Here is a 19,802-nt window from a genome sequence, read left to right on the forward strand (position 1 = left end):
CTCCAATTCCAATTCTCATTCTCACTTGAATCCACATTAATCTTGTCCCTTCCATTCTACCAAAACAGTTCAAAATCACTGATGATCTCCACACTGGTCATTCTTAGTCTGTATTTTATTGACCCATCTTCTCATTGAAATGCTTTCTTCATTCTCTTGGCTGTCTGGATACCCTAGAACTCTGAATTTCCTCCTGTTTTGGTAGCCAGCCCTTTGGATTATATATATGCTCTCCTCAACTTGTATATGCTAGAGTGCTCCAGGGATCAATTTTGGAACCTCTTCTCTTTTCTACCTATATCCACTCTTTTGGTGTTCTTTACTTTCAGAGACCTGGACAATGAAGATCCTCAAATTTGGATCTCCAGTTCTGACCTCTTCCCTGAACTCTAAATTGTATATCCAAATATCTCCTTGACATACCAACTTGGTATCTAATAGGCATCTTAAAATTAACATGTGTCCAAAGAGAATTTCTGAGGTTCTTTTGCAAATTTATTCCACTCACAATCTTCATTATTTTAGGACTACTGCAATAGCCTTGTGACTGATTTCTTCAATTCTGTCCTACTTCTTACCTTAATCTACTCTCAAGATAGCAGCCAGGGTGGTCCTGTTAAAAAATAATTCAGATCAGCTCAAAACTCCAATGGCTTATCATCTCACTCAGAGAAAAAAATTCCAGTTCTTAAAATAATCCAGAAGAACTTCATGCTCTGGCTCCATGTTACCTCTCTAACCTCATCTATCATTCTTTCCTCCATTCACTCACTCCTATCACACTATTCTTTCTTTGCCATTCCTTAAACTGGATAGATAAACTACAGCTTCAGGGCAGCCATGTATTTACTATTTCCTCTGTTCTCACACTCTTCTCTACATGTCTCACTCCCTGACCTCTACTAGCTTCTGCCAAAATATTTTTTTATCAGACTTATGTGTCTCCCCTTCAACAAACATAAGATTTATGATATTAAGAATTTATAAGTTTTGTTCACGCTGTGTCCAGAATAGTTCCTGGCATTAGGAGACGCTTGGTAAGTATTTAAAGGAAAGTTGGGGTACTGAAGGATATTGAGGGGAAAAAAAGACCAGATATGCTTTTCACCAGCATCTATTAAACCAAAGATAACTAAGAAAAAGAGGACTTTTACCACATCTGATGTATTTTAAGATTACAAAGAAACATGTCGTTATTTGTTCATGTTCTAGATGGAATTTCAAAGTTATTTTTATGCATACCTTGTATTATCTACAGCAAAAAAAGTTAACATAATTTAAAATATTAACATGAGAGGCTATTTAAATATGAGATAAAACCAGCTATCCTTTATTTGTATGTATCTTACAAATTCCCTAACAAGGACATTCACTGACAGAAGTAAGGTCCAACATGTATCACCTCACCTTATCTATTTATCAACGTGAGTCAGCCAGGATACCTTTTTAGCAACACACGGAGATGGAAAATATTATTCTATAAACATCAAAATACTGAATTGGAACTTTATTTAAAAATCTTGTAATTCAACATTTTATGAACAGACAGACTAGTTTTTTCTAGTTGTTATACTTATGTACCTGTTATCTGCTTCCTTTAATACTCTACCTTTAAGGAATTAAACTTCTAATCTTACTATAGTATATAATCCAAAGTAAAAAGGTAGGAAGTTTAAACACTCTAAATTAAAATTCTTTTTAAAAACCAAATCAGGAACACCTGGGTGGCTCAGTTGCCTGTCTATCTTTGGCTCAGGTCATGATCCCAGGGTCCTGGGATCAAGTCCTACATCAGGCTCCTTGCTAAGTGGGGAGCCAGCTACTCCTCCAGCTTGTGCTGACAACTAAATAAATAAAATCTTAAAAAAAAAAAAAACACAAAAAACCATATTCCAACAAATGTTAGTGATTAAGGGTACTTATTTCTCTGAAGAGCTTAGTATTTTGGAAATCAAGCCACAGAAAAACTGATGAATGATACAGTGTAATCTCATACTGACCCATTGTGGTTTATGGAAGTATAACATCATAAAAGTCCTGAGGTTCAGGGTAATTGTTACTGAGAACACACATTTTATCAGACACAAATTCACCAAAATACACACGACATGAATAATACTCTAGCTTATTAGGTATCTTTATAAATACCTTAGATTCAGCAAGAAAGGTATTATCAGTCCCACTTTCCAAATAAACTGAGATCCTGAAAGATTAGCTCATTTATGTGATTTAATGAGTAGTATATAAAAGACTTTTTACATTTATACCTAAATCTGCAAATGTATACACATACTTGTGTGCAGGTATATATCAAAGATTCACAGATAGCAATACCCCAACTGAGGCCTTCAAAAATACAAGACTTACAAAACACACTATGTATTAGAATATTAATATTCCTCCACTCAATTAGCAGTAAAAAAAAAAAAAACCAATGTTGATTTTAAGTCCACAAAACTGGCACTTCTACCTATTACTGAAGGCATTATGAGCTACAACTCTTTGGAAAGCAATTTGGCAATAATCTCAAAACACAAAAAGTGTTCGTGCCTTTTCCCAGTAATTCTGTTTCTGGGAAGCTATCCTATAAAAATAACTAAAAATATGGAAAAAGCTATAGATTATTTATAACATCCTAGATACTTGGCATCTGAGATTTAACATTTGAGGTTTTGACACTGGTAGTTGTAACAGCTTGTGAGAGAACCACAGGTTGATACACAGCATATGTCAAGTTGCTATGTGAATGAGGAAGTCACATAACTAACTACTGAGTTTGCCTAACTGCCAACATGAGCTTTTCCTTGTAGTAGGACTGCTCTCTACATGCATAGAGACATTTCTAAAATCGAGGGGAGGGAGGCAAGGGGATGGACATCTTTGTTAAAAAACTGTTTAAAAGTAAAAGACTCTAAAACAGCAAGTCAATTACTTGGCTGGTGATGAGTGTGAAGAGTCGAAGAAAGTACTAATATTTGTGGTTCTGAGATTGCTAAAGGCCTTTAGTCACATTTCTTCCCAATGCCATGAAATGCCATTTCTTTCCAATGAAGGATTAGGAATATGATTAAGTATTCAACAACAGAGAAATGCTAGATTAAATCAGCCCAACGAATCATTCAGAGGCTGATTAGGTTAGTGGAATTACAGATGATAATTTTTCATTTTACATTTTCAAAATATTTTCTGTAACATTAATATTATACCTGGAAATTAAAGTCAAGATAAAAAGGTACTGCTAAATAGAAAAGGGAACAGCTCACAATTCATTTCATGAGATCAGCATTACCCTGACACCAAAAGCCAAGGACACTGTAAGAAACAAAAACTATAAATAAATATTCCTCATTTAACACAGGTATAAAAATCTTTAACAAAGTATTATTAAATTGAATCCAGGAATATATTAAAAGGGTAATACACCATGACCAAGTGAGGTTTATCCCAGGAAAACTGTTGCTTATATCTTCCAGTTATATACACAAGTATATCACTTTTTTGTATTTTCCCTATATAACTGTATTAACATAGACAAAGGTTTGATCTGGTCTGCTTGACAAAGCTGAAATATTTGCTATATGCTATAAAACTTCTCAATCAAGTTTATTATAAATCTGCCTTCTCAGGCAATTGAATACTTCAATTTAAAGTGTTCATATAAAGTATCTTCATTTGGGAGCACCTGGAAGCTCAGTCGGTTAATCATCTGACCCTTAGTTTTGGCTCAGGTCATGATCTAAGAAGTTGTGGGATTGAGTCCTGCTAGGATTTTGAGCTCAGAGGCGAGTCTCCTTGAGATTTTTGCTCTCCCTCTTCCTATCCACTTGCTAGCACGTGTGCACACTTGCTCTCCCTCTCTCTCTAAAATGAATAAATCTTAAAAAAAAAAAACTTCATTCAATGGGCTCATTCTAAGATTAAACTGTAATTACATACTTGACTTAAAATAGAATTCAATATTCCTTAGAATCATTGAATAGAAGTAAAGGACCTTAAATAAAATATTGCTTCATAAACATCCCTGAGTGGTATGGTTATACTGATATGCCTTATTGTGAGACTTACTGAAAAGGGCACCCAACCCCTTTAAAGCAGCCTCTTTGATTTTTTGCTGGACAATTCTAATGATGATGAGAATTCCTCATTATATTACATTGAACTCTACTTTCCTTCAACTTTTATTTAGTGGCAAAAATACTGACTTCCAATTTATTTTTTTTTAATTTTTTTAAAGGCTTTTTATTTTTATTTATTTATGATAGTGAGAGAGAGATCCCTGGGTGGCGCAGTGGTTTAGCGCCTGCCTTTGGCCCAGGGCATGATCCTGGAGACCCAGGATCAAATCCCATGTCGGGCTCCCAGTGCATGGAGCCTGCTTCTCCCTCTGCCTGTGTCTCTGCCTCTCTCTCTCTCTCTCTGTGACTATCATAAATAAATGATATCATAAATAAATGATAGTGAGAGAGAGAGAGAGAGAGAGAGAGAGAGAGAGAGAGGCAAGAGACACAGGCAGAGGGAGAAGCAGGCTCCATGCACCGGGAGCCCGACGTGGGATTCGATCCTGGGTCTCCAGGATCGCGCCCTAGGCCAAAGGCAGGCGCCAAACCGCTGCACCACCCAGGGATCCCCTGACTTCCAATTTAAAAAGAGCAATGAAATCTTCACTAATATATTCATTCTGCAAGTACTTGAAAATAACTAGTAAGTCACTTTTTAGACTTCCTCTCCAGACTAAACTGAGTTCTCCCAATCATTGTTCAGATGGTAACACTACTAAACTTCATTTTTTCTTACCACCACTTCCTGCAAAAGACAAATATTTGAAACAAATGGGCTACAACATAGCACCACATTCCCACAGGAATATGCAGGAGTTGAGTCCACCCTACGAAATTTATTACAATAGTCAATCAACTCTCAAATATCAAATGTGCTAGTCCCCTCCACAAATAAAAACCTATGCAAACATTTTATTCCCAGTGAAAAAACATACCAGTTATAAGAAACAGATACAACTGACATAGAACACCTTGTTTTTAAGCAAGTATATTCCTACAAGTTATTAGTATTCTTTCATCTAAAGATGTATTGTGGCAAAGAACTGAATCCTGGTCAAAAATCCTACCTGGCTTTATTAATTATTAATTTTTAAAAAATATATATTTATATATATATTCATTCATTTACTTATTCATTTATTCATAGAGACACACACACAGAGAGAGAGAGAGAGAGAGAGGCAGAGACACGGGCAGAGGGAGAAGCAGGCTCCATGTAGGGAGCCTGATGTGGGACTTGATCCAGGGACTCTAGGATCACGCCCTGGGCTGAAGGCTGTGCTAAACTGCTGAGCCACCTGGGCTGCTCCCTACCTGGCTTTAAAAGATATATGTATATATTGTACACTGGAATCTAATATAACACTGTATCTTATATATACTGAAATTTTAAAAAAAGATATACATGTATATAAACAGCAGCACTCTGCAAAACCAGTATTGGTTCCAAGTGTACATGCTGCTTTGCTCAGATTGCTGAAAAAAATGTGTATGCTAGAAAACCATCCTCATTTATACTACCTTTTATCTTTGTTTAGCTTTGACCTGGTTTTAATTAGTATTATTCTACTCTAAAAAAATTGTTGAGCCCTTCAAGGCAGTTATAAAAATCACTTACTATGCTGTATTTCTTTGACTCTTCACAGCAAAATGGAGATGGAAAATTATATATTATATATTTTATGCTAGGGAAACCTTGCTAATTAAGGTCTAGTAGGAGTTATGGGAGGAAAGTTTACTTATGAAATACACATTTTAAAAAGAAGTTTAATGACCTTAGAATGGATATGGTGCCTATATTCAAGTTTATATAACCTGAGAATACTAGAATCAAATCTAGGAAAGGTCTATCTTCATTAATGGACAGAAATAATTTGTAGTTAGTGAATCAAAGAAACCAATCAAGAATAAACTGGCAAGGGGATCCCTGGGTGGCTCAGCGGTTTCGCGCCTGCCTTTGGCCCAGGGCACGATCCTGGGGTCCTGGGATCGAGTCCCGCATCGGGCTCCCGGCGTGGAGCCTGCTTCTCCCTCTGCCTGTGTCTCTGCCTCTCTCTCTCTGCATGAAAAAATAAATAAAACTTACAAAAAAAAAAACTGGCAAAAGTCTAAAACACTAGTCCCTAAGTGAATTAAGAGATATATGCAAATACCATGTGAACTTCTTCATCAAAACATTCATGGCAAATAAGATTTCTTTAGGTTTATGTTTCTAAGAGTTAATCTTTTCTTTCATATCTAAAATGCACTCAACATCTTGAAATGAAGAAAAACAAGTGAATATTTAGTGGGTTTCTAATTCTTACCTGGAACCCACTTAATTTCCATTTCCATGTCATTTTCTTTGCCTTTCTTTTCTTTTTCTTGAATAACTTGCAAAAGCTGCCTGTATTTAGCAATTTGTTCTTCATCATCCTTCTGACTTTTCTTTGTTTTCCCATCTTCTTCTATACTGATTTTATCATCACCTAATAAAAAGATCAATTTCGTTTAATACAGAAATATATAACTTTTTTTTTTATAAATATTTTTTTTTCTTTATTTATTTATGATAGTCACAGAGAGAGAGAGAGAGAGAGAGAGAGAGGCAGAGACACAGGCAGAGGGAGAAGCAGGGTCCATCCACCAGGAGCCTGACGTGGGATTCGATCCCGGGTCTCCAGGATCGCGCCCTGGGCCAAAGGCAGGCGCCAAACCGCTGCGCCACCCAGGGATCCCAGAAATATATAACTTTTAAATCTCACAGTCACTACACCTTCCAAAAGGTACTGTCAGAAAAAAATGAAAAAATGCAGTATCAAAATCAGACAAAGTTAATATTAAATGAATTAAATGAAGGCATTCAGTCTTGTCTATAATAAAAATCACCTGCAATATAAGCACTGTCTAAACAGTATATTTGAGAATCTCCATTTTTATTAAATTTCATGTTTCAAAATAATTTTATAGATACGTAACATCCTTGAACTTTCTCTTCCCTATAAACAAGAGAGGAGAGACATCACTTTATCCCTCTTTATGTCTTCTACCATCTGTCACAGTGGCTTTAAAATGTTATGGTCAATAAAAGGAGGCTGAATATTGTTGGGCTACATTTGGTACATGGATTTAACTGTTTATGCTGAAGAGACAGATAAAAGAAGTTGCTTATAATCCAAAACAAACAATGGGTCTTTTCCATTTGGTGGTGAATAAAAGGATGCTTACTTTCAGGATCTCAATAGCACACTGAGAATAAAAATGAGTAAATTAGAAGTTAATTCAACTAATATCCCAGTGTGGAAAAATATCCACATTTCCATTTCCTAATTTTATAAAAATAATTAGAATACAAAGGAATAATATAAAGTTCATGGGCAACAAATACCAAAGAAAACTAATACATGAAAAGTTTGTTTGCTCTATATTTCCACTGTACTTTTCCAAGTCAAAAACAAATTAAGAACCTAGGTTTTAATGCAAAACATACAGACTTTTTGAATTGACTAAATGTCCCTGGTAAAGGAAAATTCAGAAGTAGCATAATGAAGACCCTCTCTTCTATAAGCTATGGCTAACTGGTCACTAAAAATGTCTAACATCATTAAGCATTCAGCTGTCAAACATCAATGTTAAGATTGTCCTCACGTCTTAAAAAAGGTGACATGGAAAAAGCACTGGTTAAGTAAATGTTTTCATAGTTTTTTTCTCTAAATGAATAAAAAAATAGTCCAGGACATTCTTTCCATCCTATCACACTTTTATATTTTCACTCAAACAGCTGAAATTCATTTTTTTCCTGTTTGTGCTTTGTGCCACAAAAATAATGTTGGATGGAATTCTGTCATGTATCCCATAATTCAATGGATAAAACATCAGGAACACATTAACAAAATGGCAATGTATTTCTTTCTATTAAAAGCTTACTTCTGAAAACATAATTAGAAGCAAGCTCCTTCCAGGTTGACATTTTAGTGGTAGGTCTCTGATGGCCTACTTTAAATTGATTTTTTCCAGTACTAAAATTTTACTTTCTGAAGCGATAGAATGTGGGATAAGTCATGTATGTCTGTTTTTTTTTTTTTTCCCAATTCAAGGACAATACTTTGTGAAAGTCTTAACACTATATAAGGAATGAAAAAATAATCCAAGAATAAGAAGCCCTGCTATAATAATATAGAAGAAGCCTATCTTTTATAAACAACACCATGAACATCTAGTAACTAAGGCATTCAAATATACAAATGTATTTATCAGAAGCACTAAATTACAATTTAAGTAAGCTGGCAAAATCAATTAAAATACTGAAGAAAAAATGCATGCTTTTAAAACTTAATGAGTAGTAGATTCCAAACAAAAAGTGATTAATTCCTAAAAGTTTTATTAGTAAAATATATAATATGGGGTAACCTATATAACTCTACTATGGGGTAAACTCAGGATTTGAAACTAGAGAGCCCAAGATCTTAACATATTGACAAATTAATACATTTTTGTCCAATGCTAGTAGCGCCATTTTAAAAATTTATTTATTTATTTAAAGATTTTATTTATTCATGAGAGACACAGGGAGAGAGAGACAGGCAGAGAGGCAGGCAGAGAGAGAAGCAGAGAGAGAAGCAGGCTCCATGCAGGGAGCCCGACATGGGACTCGATCCTGGGTCTCCAGGATCACACCCTGGGCCAAAGGCGGCACTAAGCCGCTGAGCCTCCTGGGCTGCCCCAAATAACGCCATTTAAAAATCTAGGTCAGTTCTCTCAAACCAACCAAAGAAAACTGTTAACATTCAGCCAATCTTCACAAGTATACATGTTCTCTACTTTCCTTTAACTTACATCTGCTAATGAAGAAAAACTATCCAGAATTTTCAGAAAGTACTAACCATATAGGCATATGAATAAAAAGGATACGTAGAAAAATCAGTATGTATATTTCAAAGGCTATTTGGAAAAGGACTTAGCTGTTCTGGGAACACTAGAAATAAAATGGTCATCAATTGTTTGAAAAGCCAAAATGTTAACAACAACAGCCACTCAGTCCTTAAAAAAATGACAAGGCTTTTGTGCCCAACATAACCAGCCTTGTAAATCATACTTTTTCAAAGACTATTAAATACCTAAGAAATTATGTGGTCTTATTAATATGAGATATCTGAACAAAGAAACTAGAATTCCCATTCCATGTGTAGAGCATAGTTCAAGAGTAGCACTTTATGAAAATCTCAGAAAAAATGAGATGCAGTGTCTTTAGTAGTCTAAAGAAATGATGACAGGCCAATCACAGGACCTAAGAGAGTTTAAGAGTTAATGGTCCTATGTTAATACTCAAGAAGAATTTTAGGATTTATTTAATTTGACATTCAGGTAATAAAAATAATACATATACAAAACAAAAACCAAAAGTAGCTATGAAAAATGTTAAGCTATAAATAAAAAGACTATTCACCAGTACTAATTAAAAATGCTTAACATTTATAGTATTTGTTGTTAACACTAAATGCCTTACACTATTTTGCATGACTTGGAATTCTATTAGATAAGACAAATGAAGATGTGAATATATTAGGGAGATAGCATACAACCAAAAACTGGTAAGAAATTACAATCAAGCAAACCTTTCCAAACAGAGCCAGATTACATACAGGGAAAAAAGGTTTTTTGGTTTTTTTTTTTTTTTGGGGGGGGGGATTCTTTTTAAAAAAATGAGTTATTTTAGGTAAACATCATATACAACTAGAAAATACACCATTGATAATTTCAATCATCAAAACAAACTTCTAAATATAACAGATAATTTGATAACTTCTGCTTCCATTTATGGCAAGCTAGATACTTCAGACCAACTCTTTCACCAAGGATATCATGTCAGATGAAATATTTTAAAAATCTTAAAAGCATCAATGGGTTAAAAAAAAACTTTAAAGAACTGAAAAATTAGTAAAAAATTACCAAGTCAAAATCAAGAAGGGAGCACCATGGAGTTGACTCTCTTGTATTCATGATTTATTTTCCCTGAGAACATTTACTGATCCACAGAGAAACAGCTACAAAACTAAATGTTTCAGCAGCCTAGCAGGGCCAAGAGGACAAATGTTATAAGAGATTTCAACTACTATGTCTACTTTATGCAGGGACCCAGAGGGATATACCATTAGGGTAGAAGTCAACCAGTAGTAAACCCTTATGAAGACTTGCGTCACCCACAAAGTCCAAGGAACCTGAAGCCTCAAACCTTGGGAGTAATGTAGTTCCAAAATGACCAGAGTAAATGAAAGTTCTCTCTGATTAGATACTCTCATCTCAACTATCAAATTAGAACACAAAGTTAACCATGTATACAAGTAAACAGAAGAGAAATATCTTGTACAGTAACAGAAATGAACCCAAAAAGACCTAAAATATTGAAATTATCAGACATAGGGCTATAAAAACATGCTTATTCCATTTATAGAAGTGTTGAAAATATCTGCAATGAATGGGAAATTATAAAAATATATCGTGGATTTGAAAAGTAACCAAACAGGGCTTTCTGGAGTGAAAGATATAAAAATCAAAATTAGGAATATAATGGATAGGTCTATCAACAGATTCAACACTGCTGAAAAGCAAATTAGTGAACTGGAAGGCACGTCAGAAAAAAATATCCCAAACACAGCACAGAGAGACCAAAAAGTAAGAAATATATGAGAATAGCAAAATGAAGTTACAGTGGAAAGAAATAATATATACACTTAATCAGAATCTCAGAAGGATGGGGAAGAAATATCTGATTAGATAATGGTTGAGAAAATTCCAAAACTGATGAAAGATACCATGCCACAAATGCAAGAAACCCAAAAAACCCCAAGCACACAAATAAAAAGAAAAACTACAAGTCTGTAGGATATTATCATTAATGTGGAGCTGGTGAGGACTTCCCACCCAGATTTTTTTTTTTTTTTTTTACCAATGAAAGTATCTTTCACAAGTGAAAGCAAAATAACATTTTTATAAAACTCTAGAGAGTTTGACACCAGCAAATACTACCAGAATTTATCAAGGACATATGCAAAGTAGAAGGAAAATAATCCTAGATAGAAGTATAAGACTTAGAAAAGAATAAGGAACAAAGAAATTGGGAAAAAATGTGGGTAAATGGAAATAAGGGCAGTTTAAATATTTAAATAGTCCATAGGACTTACAAAAAAATAGAATTATAATAAACAGGATAGCATGAGAGCTGTTTTAAGATTCTGCATATTGTCTAGGAGGGTAGAAACATTAATTACCATTAGACCATAATAATTTAAGAATGCAAATCATAAATCCTAGGATAATCACTAAATGAACAGAAACGGAGTCTACTTTCTAAACTATTTGAAGAGAAAATGGAATATAAAAAAATATTCAATCAAACGGGTGCCTGGGTGGCTCAGTCAATTAACATCCAGCTCTTGGTTTCGGCTCAGGTCATGATCTCAGGACAGTGATCTTAGGATTGGGCTCTGCACTGAGCATGGGGTCTGCTTGGGACTTTCTCTCTCTCTCCCTCGGCTCCTCCTGCTTGTGTTCTCTCTATATATCCAAAATAAATAAATAAATCTTAAAAAAAAAAATCAATCCAAAGGTAGCTCTTAGCTTAAAAAGGGGGTGGGGGGTTAACAGAGCATTTCATTACTTTGTTAAGAGACTGCAAAACTGTGTCTAAGTCAGGACAAGACCAAAAAGCCAGGCTTTTTTTGTTTGGTAACAGCTTTATTTTATTCCTGATGGGCAGCAAAACGAAATTTATTGAGCAACTGTAAAGTGATAGTACAAAGCTCTGGAAGAGGAAGGGGACCCGGGAGCGCTGCCCTATTTGGTAACAGTTTTACTTTACTTTCTTTTTAAGATTTTATTTATTTATTCATGAGAAACACAGAGAAAGAGAGAGAGAGGCAGAGACACAGGCAGAGGGAGAAGCAGGCTCCATGCAGGGAGCCCAACGTGGGACCTGATCCTGGGTCTCCAGGATCAGGCCCTGGGCCAAAGGTGGCGCTAAACCGTTGAGCCACCCAGGCTGCCCCTTGGTAACAGTTTTAAACAAAATGTTTGTGGTTAGAGAAATTCATGCTAAAAAAATACCTCTAAATAAAAAATTTCAAATACTATTTGTAGGTATATATAATACTATACATGGGAGTATGCTTTGCAGATAGCTAAGAATTAGCTTGGCACTCCCTTTTAAGTTACTGCCAAAGACGTATTTCCATTGACAAGTTTAGATTAGGCATCTAAACGCTTAACAATGTAAAACATCGAAAGATTAACAAGTACCTTGTAACTCTTCTTCTATTTCCTCTTCATCCTCACTAGAGGAAGCTAAGTAGGCTTGAAAATCCATGTCTAAAAGCTCTTCCTTTTTAAACTTCCTATTGAGTGTTGTAATTCTTTCATGATCAGTCTCATCCCAAGTGATCTCCACCTTTCATAAGTAAGAAAAAAAAAACAAATAAAAATAGAAGAATCAGCAATGCACACTTATAAAATATAATGTGGCTATAAGCTTAAAAAGGCATACTAAAAATATAATTGACATCCATAATAAAAAGTATTTTATTTATGAAAGGGGAACCATTTCAATTAACCTGTATCTTTTTCCTAACTCTCTGCTCTATGCAAGGTACTCTATTTTTTTTTTTTTAAAGATTTTATTTATTTATTCATGAGAGACACACAGAGAGAGGCAGGGGCATAGGCAGAGGGAGAAGCAGGCTCCCTGCACAAAAGCCAATGCAGGACTCAATACCAGGTCCCTGGGACCACGACCTGAGCCAAAGGCAGATGCTCAACCAGAGTCACTCAGGTGCCCACAAGGTACTCTATTATTACAAGTAAAAATTCATCAATGTGTCAATTAATTATAGGGAAAAAAAATAAAACGTATAGTAAAAAATTTAACATTATGAATTGACAAAAACATGTTTTTCACCTGGAGTTCTAAGTATTTCAGAAGGTCTACAAACCGTGTGAAATCCAATAAAGCTTTCAACTACTTCCAGTATGGTTCGTTTTTCAAAAAAAGATTAAGAACCACTGATAAGAAAGGCATTTACTGGTTCGAAGTATGGTAAACGCCCATGATACGGAAATTCATCTATCTATAACATCACTGGTCTGGCTCTTGTCCTCCATCTATAACATTTGGTCTAGCTCCTGTGCTCCATGCAGGCCCTATTCTCAGATAGGCTCTATCAGAAGTTTTAGATTTTATCACAGGGTAGGTCCCCTACCCTTGTTTTTTTTCCCCCTCAGGCTAATCTCCCCAGATTAGGACAAAAAAAATGAGTACCAATTAACCAAGGGATCTTTAAGATAGCTGTCACTACCTTAGAAGTTCTAACTAGTCACCGGATTTAGAATTATCCCTATTCCGATAATTTGTCTGAATTGGTAACCACAAAATTGCTGCCCAGTCCAAAACTGGGACTGATTGTGGATGGTACACCTGGACTCTAAGAATTCCAAAATGGCTATCTGCCAGGCTTGCCTTGGTCATTTTTCAGTCTTGAAAACAACCTGACCCTATATTTTATGTTACTGAATCTATTAAACTTCACTTATTTCATAATGGTGGGGTTCTATCATGCTCAGTAACTAATCAAGGCCACACAGTACCCAACAAAGCATGCAGGTGACAGATACAGCAGTTCTCTCTACCACTAGACTATCCTCAGAAGAGCACAGTGGTCTGTCACAGGAAAGGCAATGGGAAACCTGTGTGGTTACTGCAGTCTATCTGTGGGTAGCAGGTTTAATAGGGGGAAAAGAGAAGATAAGCAGCTAAGTAACAAATCAACGCAATAGAAATCTTCTGGCTAATTCATTACTGAGCAGTAAAGTGACATCTAATAATCCTGAACTATTTTACTTTAATTGTTTTTACAATTTTGGATCACATCTGCAGAAAAAAAAAATGTATTCCTATTTAAAATTTCCACTGGTTTTAACTGTGATTTGAGGTAATGCTACCTCCTTCCCCCACTTCCCAGGATATTAATAACTGACATATTACTTATTAAAGAATCTACTTCAATGAGAATATAGGGGAAAGATAAAGGAGAAAAAAAGAAACATTTGCAGGTAATTGACTCAAGCTTAAAAGCATAACAAAAATCTGAAAATAGGTTCAGACAGATGTGGTAGATAAAAATGCAAATACACTTGAGTCTCACTTCTATTTGTATTTGTGCACTAAAGTTTTGAATACTTTCCATTTCTGAAGATGAATGAGTAAATAATACACAAACTCTTTTCTAAAAGCAAGAGTCCAGCTATACATCTTTAAAAGTTAAGAAATACCGTTGATGTTCCCATTGCAGCAGATGTGAAATATTTTGGTTTATATGCTGTTAAGTCCACTTCTGAGGCTATGTCCTTGGGCTCATCATCAAAAGTAATATCATCTGGTATAAACCTAAGAAACAAAGAAAAAATAAATTTATTTTAACATATGCTGTAGTGATAAACAACCAGAGTTTAGGTTCTTTTCTAATTAGTTCTAGTTTATACATACATACCATATAAAAGTTTCTATAAAACACACATGTAGATGGGGCAAACAATGTTAGAAATAACCTTGGCACAAAATTTATGAAATTCATAAACTATAAATCTGTAACTCCACTAAATTTGAGCGAACTTTGTAGGTAGAAACCCTGTGTCAGGAGTCTGTTAATATGAATCAGGTGCAAACACACATGGGTCCCTCATGTTTCAAAAAGACCCAGACTCCTGATAGCATGGTATGAAGATCGAATAGAATTAGTACTGGATAAGTGTTCTGAAAATAAAGTATCAGACACATAAGGTGTCACTGAAAATAATAAAAAAACTTAAGGTTGACTCTTTAAAAAATCTTCACAATATCATCTTACATTATTTTTTCACAAATAATGAGCTGTTAAATGTAAATTAGTCACTGTAATTGTCTGATAATACTTAGGCATCAGGCTAAAAAAATAAGGGGAAAAAGCAGAATTAAATAACCTATAGTTTATATATTTAGATTTTGTAATTTGTACAGGAGACTTTGGTTCCACACACACAAAAAGCATATGCTCTATGATCCACTAAAAACGATTTTTGGGAGATAATTAAAGTTCATTAGGTTTATTTTATTTTATTAGTTTTTTAGTTCATTAGGTTTATACAATATCCTTCTCTAGCTAGCTATACTTCTGCAAGGAATTAGTAGGAAAAAAAACAAATATCTGAAATAATTACTTTTAAATATAATTAATATGCATGCATTTATATTTTGAGGCAGATGAAAAAAAGTTTCCCTAGATAACTGGATGACAGCAGAAAACTCCATTTCGGATGTTATGTTCAACAAAATAAAACAGGAAATGTAGATTTTTTCCATGGTCATTGATCTTATTTTCTAGGCCTGCCAGGGCTTATTCTAATATTGCATGGAAATGTCTGAAAAAGGAAACACAGGGAACAAAATGATTCCGAAAAGAATATGTTAACATGAATTCATGAAACACAAAGAGTTTGACATTCTAACAAATGCTTGTTACCTACTATTTAAACATTCAAAACAAGTACCTCCTATTTAAATTGTTGAGAAAAGAAAAAGAAATACTTGTAAGTCCTTCTTGCCAGAAATGCAAGCATACTAAAATCTTACCTCAGATTATCAATTCAAGAATTTTTATTTGTATTTTTCTTCCAGTCGGCATGCCTTTCAAATATGAAAGCCAGACACTACAATATGGTGAATTTTTTTCAGAAATATTTCATTTTGAGAACAAAGCTTCTCACAAACTTGGATACAAAAAGAACTGATTTCCATTCACAGTGTCATAGTAGAATGGTTTACTGGGTTCAAAAGCACTAAGCTAATAACAAAATGCTATAGAAGTTCAGCTCCTCATTCCCTCAGAACTGACATAAGCAACCATCTAAGGCTTTTTAGCTTGGGGCCAGTGAAATCTGTGCACGTGGTGAAGATAATGCTCAGGTCTGAAGACAATGTCAGCTATACCATCCATTCACTGAGCATTTAGACCAGCACTGTCCAATGGAACCTTCTGTAATGACAGCAATGTTCTGTATCTGCTTTACCCAACATATGGCCGGTAAGTACTTGAAATAGGTCTAGTGATGAAGCAAATGGATGAATTTAAAATTTAAAAAAATTTTAGTCAGATAAGACTAGTAACTACTATATTAGAAAGCACAGGATTACAGGTACCAGTTTATTAGCAAATTCTTTTGCCCCCACCTCAATGCCTTTTTTTAAAGTTAATTCACCTGGGTCCTAATTCTAAAAGAGGTTGCAAAAAAATATTACTACATATAACCAATTACCTTAAAAACATAGCCAATATATTTGAATTTCAGGATTTAAAAGTGGGGTGACTCATACATAATACTTTTGCATTTTTTCATTATAGTTTTCTTTGTTGAGTGATGTTCCATAAGATGGAGTTCACCTAAAGCAAAAAATCTTCTTGTGCAATATGAAACAACAAAAAATACTACTAATATTTTATTTCTTACAAGCATATTGTGCCACAAGATAAAATTGGTAAGACACATACCTCAAATCTATGAATGAACAACTACTTTCGAATTCAAGGCCATCACAATCTTCATAAATTTTACCAGCTGTTTCAGGAGAATCACAGTCTACTACTGCATAGTAGTACCTGAGTCGTTTGAACTGATAATCCCTCAATTTTTCTCTAGAAGTCCTAAAAGGTAGAAAGCTCATTAAGCTTACCAATATGGGAACACAAATACCTATCTTCCTTTAAAAAACAAATGTAATTATTTCAAGAATAATATATTACAACCTGGCCTTCATCCCAATCCATCTTTCCTTCATGATTCTACTTGTATGAGCATTAAATATTTAAGCTCAATTTATTATTTTGACAAAGCACAGACTAGCTATTTCGATTGAAATTTGAATCTAGAAAAGGAGAATATAAGAATTACATATGCTACTTATAATTTTTAGCTCTTGAATAGTCAATTTTTTTTGGTTTGTTTTCCTACCACATATAGTCTCTGAAGTAAAACTAAACAAAATCACTATATTACAAAATATGCTAAGAAAGCATTAGCTCTCAGGAAAGAAATTTCTGATTTTGTAAAATGTTTATTCCAGATTTATGTATGCTCAAGTCTAAACTGTTATAAGTTTAATTTCATTTCACTACAACATATTCTTTGAGGGTCTTCATTGGCTCTGTTCTGCCACCAATCTAGTTAACCAGCATTTTTATTACATGAACATATAGCTCCACCTAGTGGTTTAAAAGCTACCTTAAATTTTTTTCTATCCATCATGATAAAAATTGTTTTTTATTTAATCCATAAATTTAAAAAAAATTACGCATTTTGAAGGCAAATAGGGTATCAGTGCCACTTATACGGAAAGCAACATCTCAGGGAAAAAAACCAAAACTTACTAATTCAGAGCAATGAGGCTGAGAACCCTTAATCAGTCTAATCATGAAATGTTTTTCAAAACTCCATAATTGTTATTGTGAATAAAGAAATATGAATATACACACAAAAGGTTGTTGGAATAATGTGCCACTTCTGACAGACTTTAATCTGCTTTACTACCTGTTTTAACCATGAATAGCAGGCACAGCATAAACTTCAGTCCCATTAAAGTGACCAGAGTTCTTACAGCCACTCTGGAAAAACTGTGTGGAGGTTCCTCAGAGTTAAAAATAGATCTGCCCTATGACCCAGCAATTGCACTGCTGGGGATTTATCCGAAAAATACAGATGCAGTGAAATGCTGGGACACCTGCACCCCAATGTTTATAGCAGCAATGTCCACAATAGCCAAACTGTAGAAGAAGCCTCAGTGTCCATCGAAAGATGATGGATAAAGAAGATGTGGTTTATGTATACAATGGAGTATTACTCAGCCATTAGAAACGACAACTACCCACTATTTGCTTCGACATGGGGGGACCTGGAGGGTATTCTGCTGAGTGAAATAAGTCAATCGGAAAAGGACAAACATTATATGGTTTCATTCATTTGGGGAATATAAAAATTAGTGAAAGGGAATAAAGGGAAAGGAGAGAAAATGAGTGAAAATATCAGTGAGGGTGACAAAACATGAGAGACACCTAACTGGGAAATGAACAAGGGGTAGTGGAAGGGGAAGTGGGCAGGGGGTTGGGGTGACTGGGTGATGGCACTGAGGGGGGCACTTGGCGGGATGAGTACTGGGTGTTATGCTATATGTTGGCAAATTGAACTCCAATAAAAAAATAAAAAAAAAAAAAAAAGTGACCAGAGTTCTGAGTTAGTGATGTGAATTTGAGAGATTTAATTTTATTTTCTATAACAGATTAATACCAGTCCTTTTCAGGGGCATCTTCAGGAATACTTAATAACTCTACTGGTCCTTGAACTTGTTCTTCTTTCATCCTCTCCTTTCCAAACTCCGAAGGATATATCTAAATGCATAAAAATAAGATCAATGTAATTTATACTTCACTTTTCTTATAACATTCAGACCTATCAAGGTCAGGAACTCTTAAGAGTTACAACTGAATTAGATGAAAACAGCAAGGATGACTCACTTCCAAACCTATTATAGGAAGCTAAAACAGCCTGAGGAATCTCCTTAAAAATAGTCATTTAGACTGGAGAGTAACAAAGAGGAGGTTGAGAACAAAAATAGAGTATCTCCTGCATACAGCAACTGGGACAAGATGGTCCTGTGATCCAAAGGAAAAATTAAGAAAAGCAAGAGTTCAAGAAACTCAATACAAACACACATATGAAAAATGACTAGTTGACATGAAATATATGAAAATGATTAAAGTATATAAAACATAAAGAAAAATAATTGTTTTATCTTTTGTCATATCATTTACCCAATGCTTTCTTTTAAGAAATACTTTTAAATAGAAAAGAACTGGGATGCCTGGGTGGCTCAGCGATTGAGTGTCTGCCCTTGGCTCAGGGCGTGATCCTGGGGTCAGGATCGAGTCCCGCAATGGGCTCCCTGCATAGAGCCTGCTTCTCCCTCCGTCTGTGTTTCTGCCTCTCTGTGTCTATCATAAACAAACAAACAAATAAATTCCTTAAAAAAATAAATAGGAAAGAATTAATAATCTTAACACACAATTTAGATGGTCTTGGTAAAAGAAAAACGATTCACCCTCATTGGGATTTGGTATTTTTGTATGTTGGCTACTTTTGAGAGCCAAAAAAATATAATTATATCAATTTGTATTGTTTTGATAATACTGGGCTTAATATATTTTTGCTAATACATGCTTTTTTGAGTTCTCTGCAATATGCAATTTATCAAATAGGGGTTTTGAGTTTTCTTACTAATTTGAGTGGCAATAATAGGTTTTGATGTGGAATTTTTAAATATATATGTAGTCACATCTGTTGATTCTGTTTCTTTTTTCTTTTCTAGGTTGAGAAATTCCTGCTATCCATTTCCTGAGACACAAGATTTAACAAGAACACAATACTATTTTATTCCATTTCTGTGGTTTTATTTTTTATTTTTTTTCCTTACTTTATCATCTGGAGTTTATTTTGGACTATGATGAGGTAAAGATCTGAACTAAACTCTTTATAAAGAGACTCATTGGTGTGTCCCATTATCAGGTATTCAAGCTTAGTTTAGTCTAAATTATAATATAAACTCTACTATTTACCAATTTCATTACATCAATTTGTCCTTCCTTTTTACCCAAACTTGCTAACACTTGCAGCAATATAAAATGTTTATATGTT

The 19,802-nt window shown here is 34.6% G+C and overlaps 1 protein-coding gene across 2 annotated transcripts in view; it reads right to left on the reverse strand.

Annotated features, from left to right (window-relative positions):
- The window catches only part of ESF1 (ESF1 nucleolar pre-rRNA processing protein homolog), a 66,097-nt gene that overhangs the window by 36,514 nt on the left and 9,781 nt on the right, over positions 1 to 19,802 (reverse strand). For both annotated transcript variants that reach the window (XM_055344036.1, XM_055344029.1), the window contains exons 5-9: positions 18,399 to 18,499; positions 16,610 to 16,762; positions 14,358 to 14,472; positions 12,333 to 12,480; positions 6,365 to 6,526 (exon numbers count right to left, since the gene is read on the reverse strand). In XM_055344036.1, the coding sequence (XP_055200011.1) occupies positions 6,365 to 6,526; positions 12,333 to 12,480; positions 14,358 to 14,472; positions 16,610 to 16,762; positions 18,399 to 18,499 (679 nt within the window). The remainder of the gene's footprint in view (positions 1 to 6,364; positions 6,527 to 12,332; positions 12,481 to 14,357; positions 14,473 to 16,609; positions 16,763 to 18,398; positions 18,500 to 19,802) is intronic.

This window comes from Nyctereutes procyonoides, unplaced genomic scaffold, assembly GCF_905146905.1.
Source record: "Nyctereutes procyonoides isolate TBG_1078 unplaced genomic scaffold, NYPRO_anot_genome, whole genome shotgun sequence".
Lineage (NCBI taxonomy): Eukaryota > Metazoa > Chordata > Mammalia > Carnivora > Canidae > Nyctereutes > Nyctereutes procyonoides.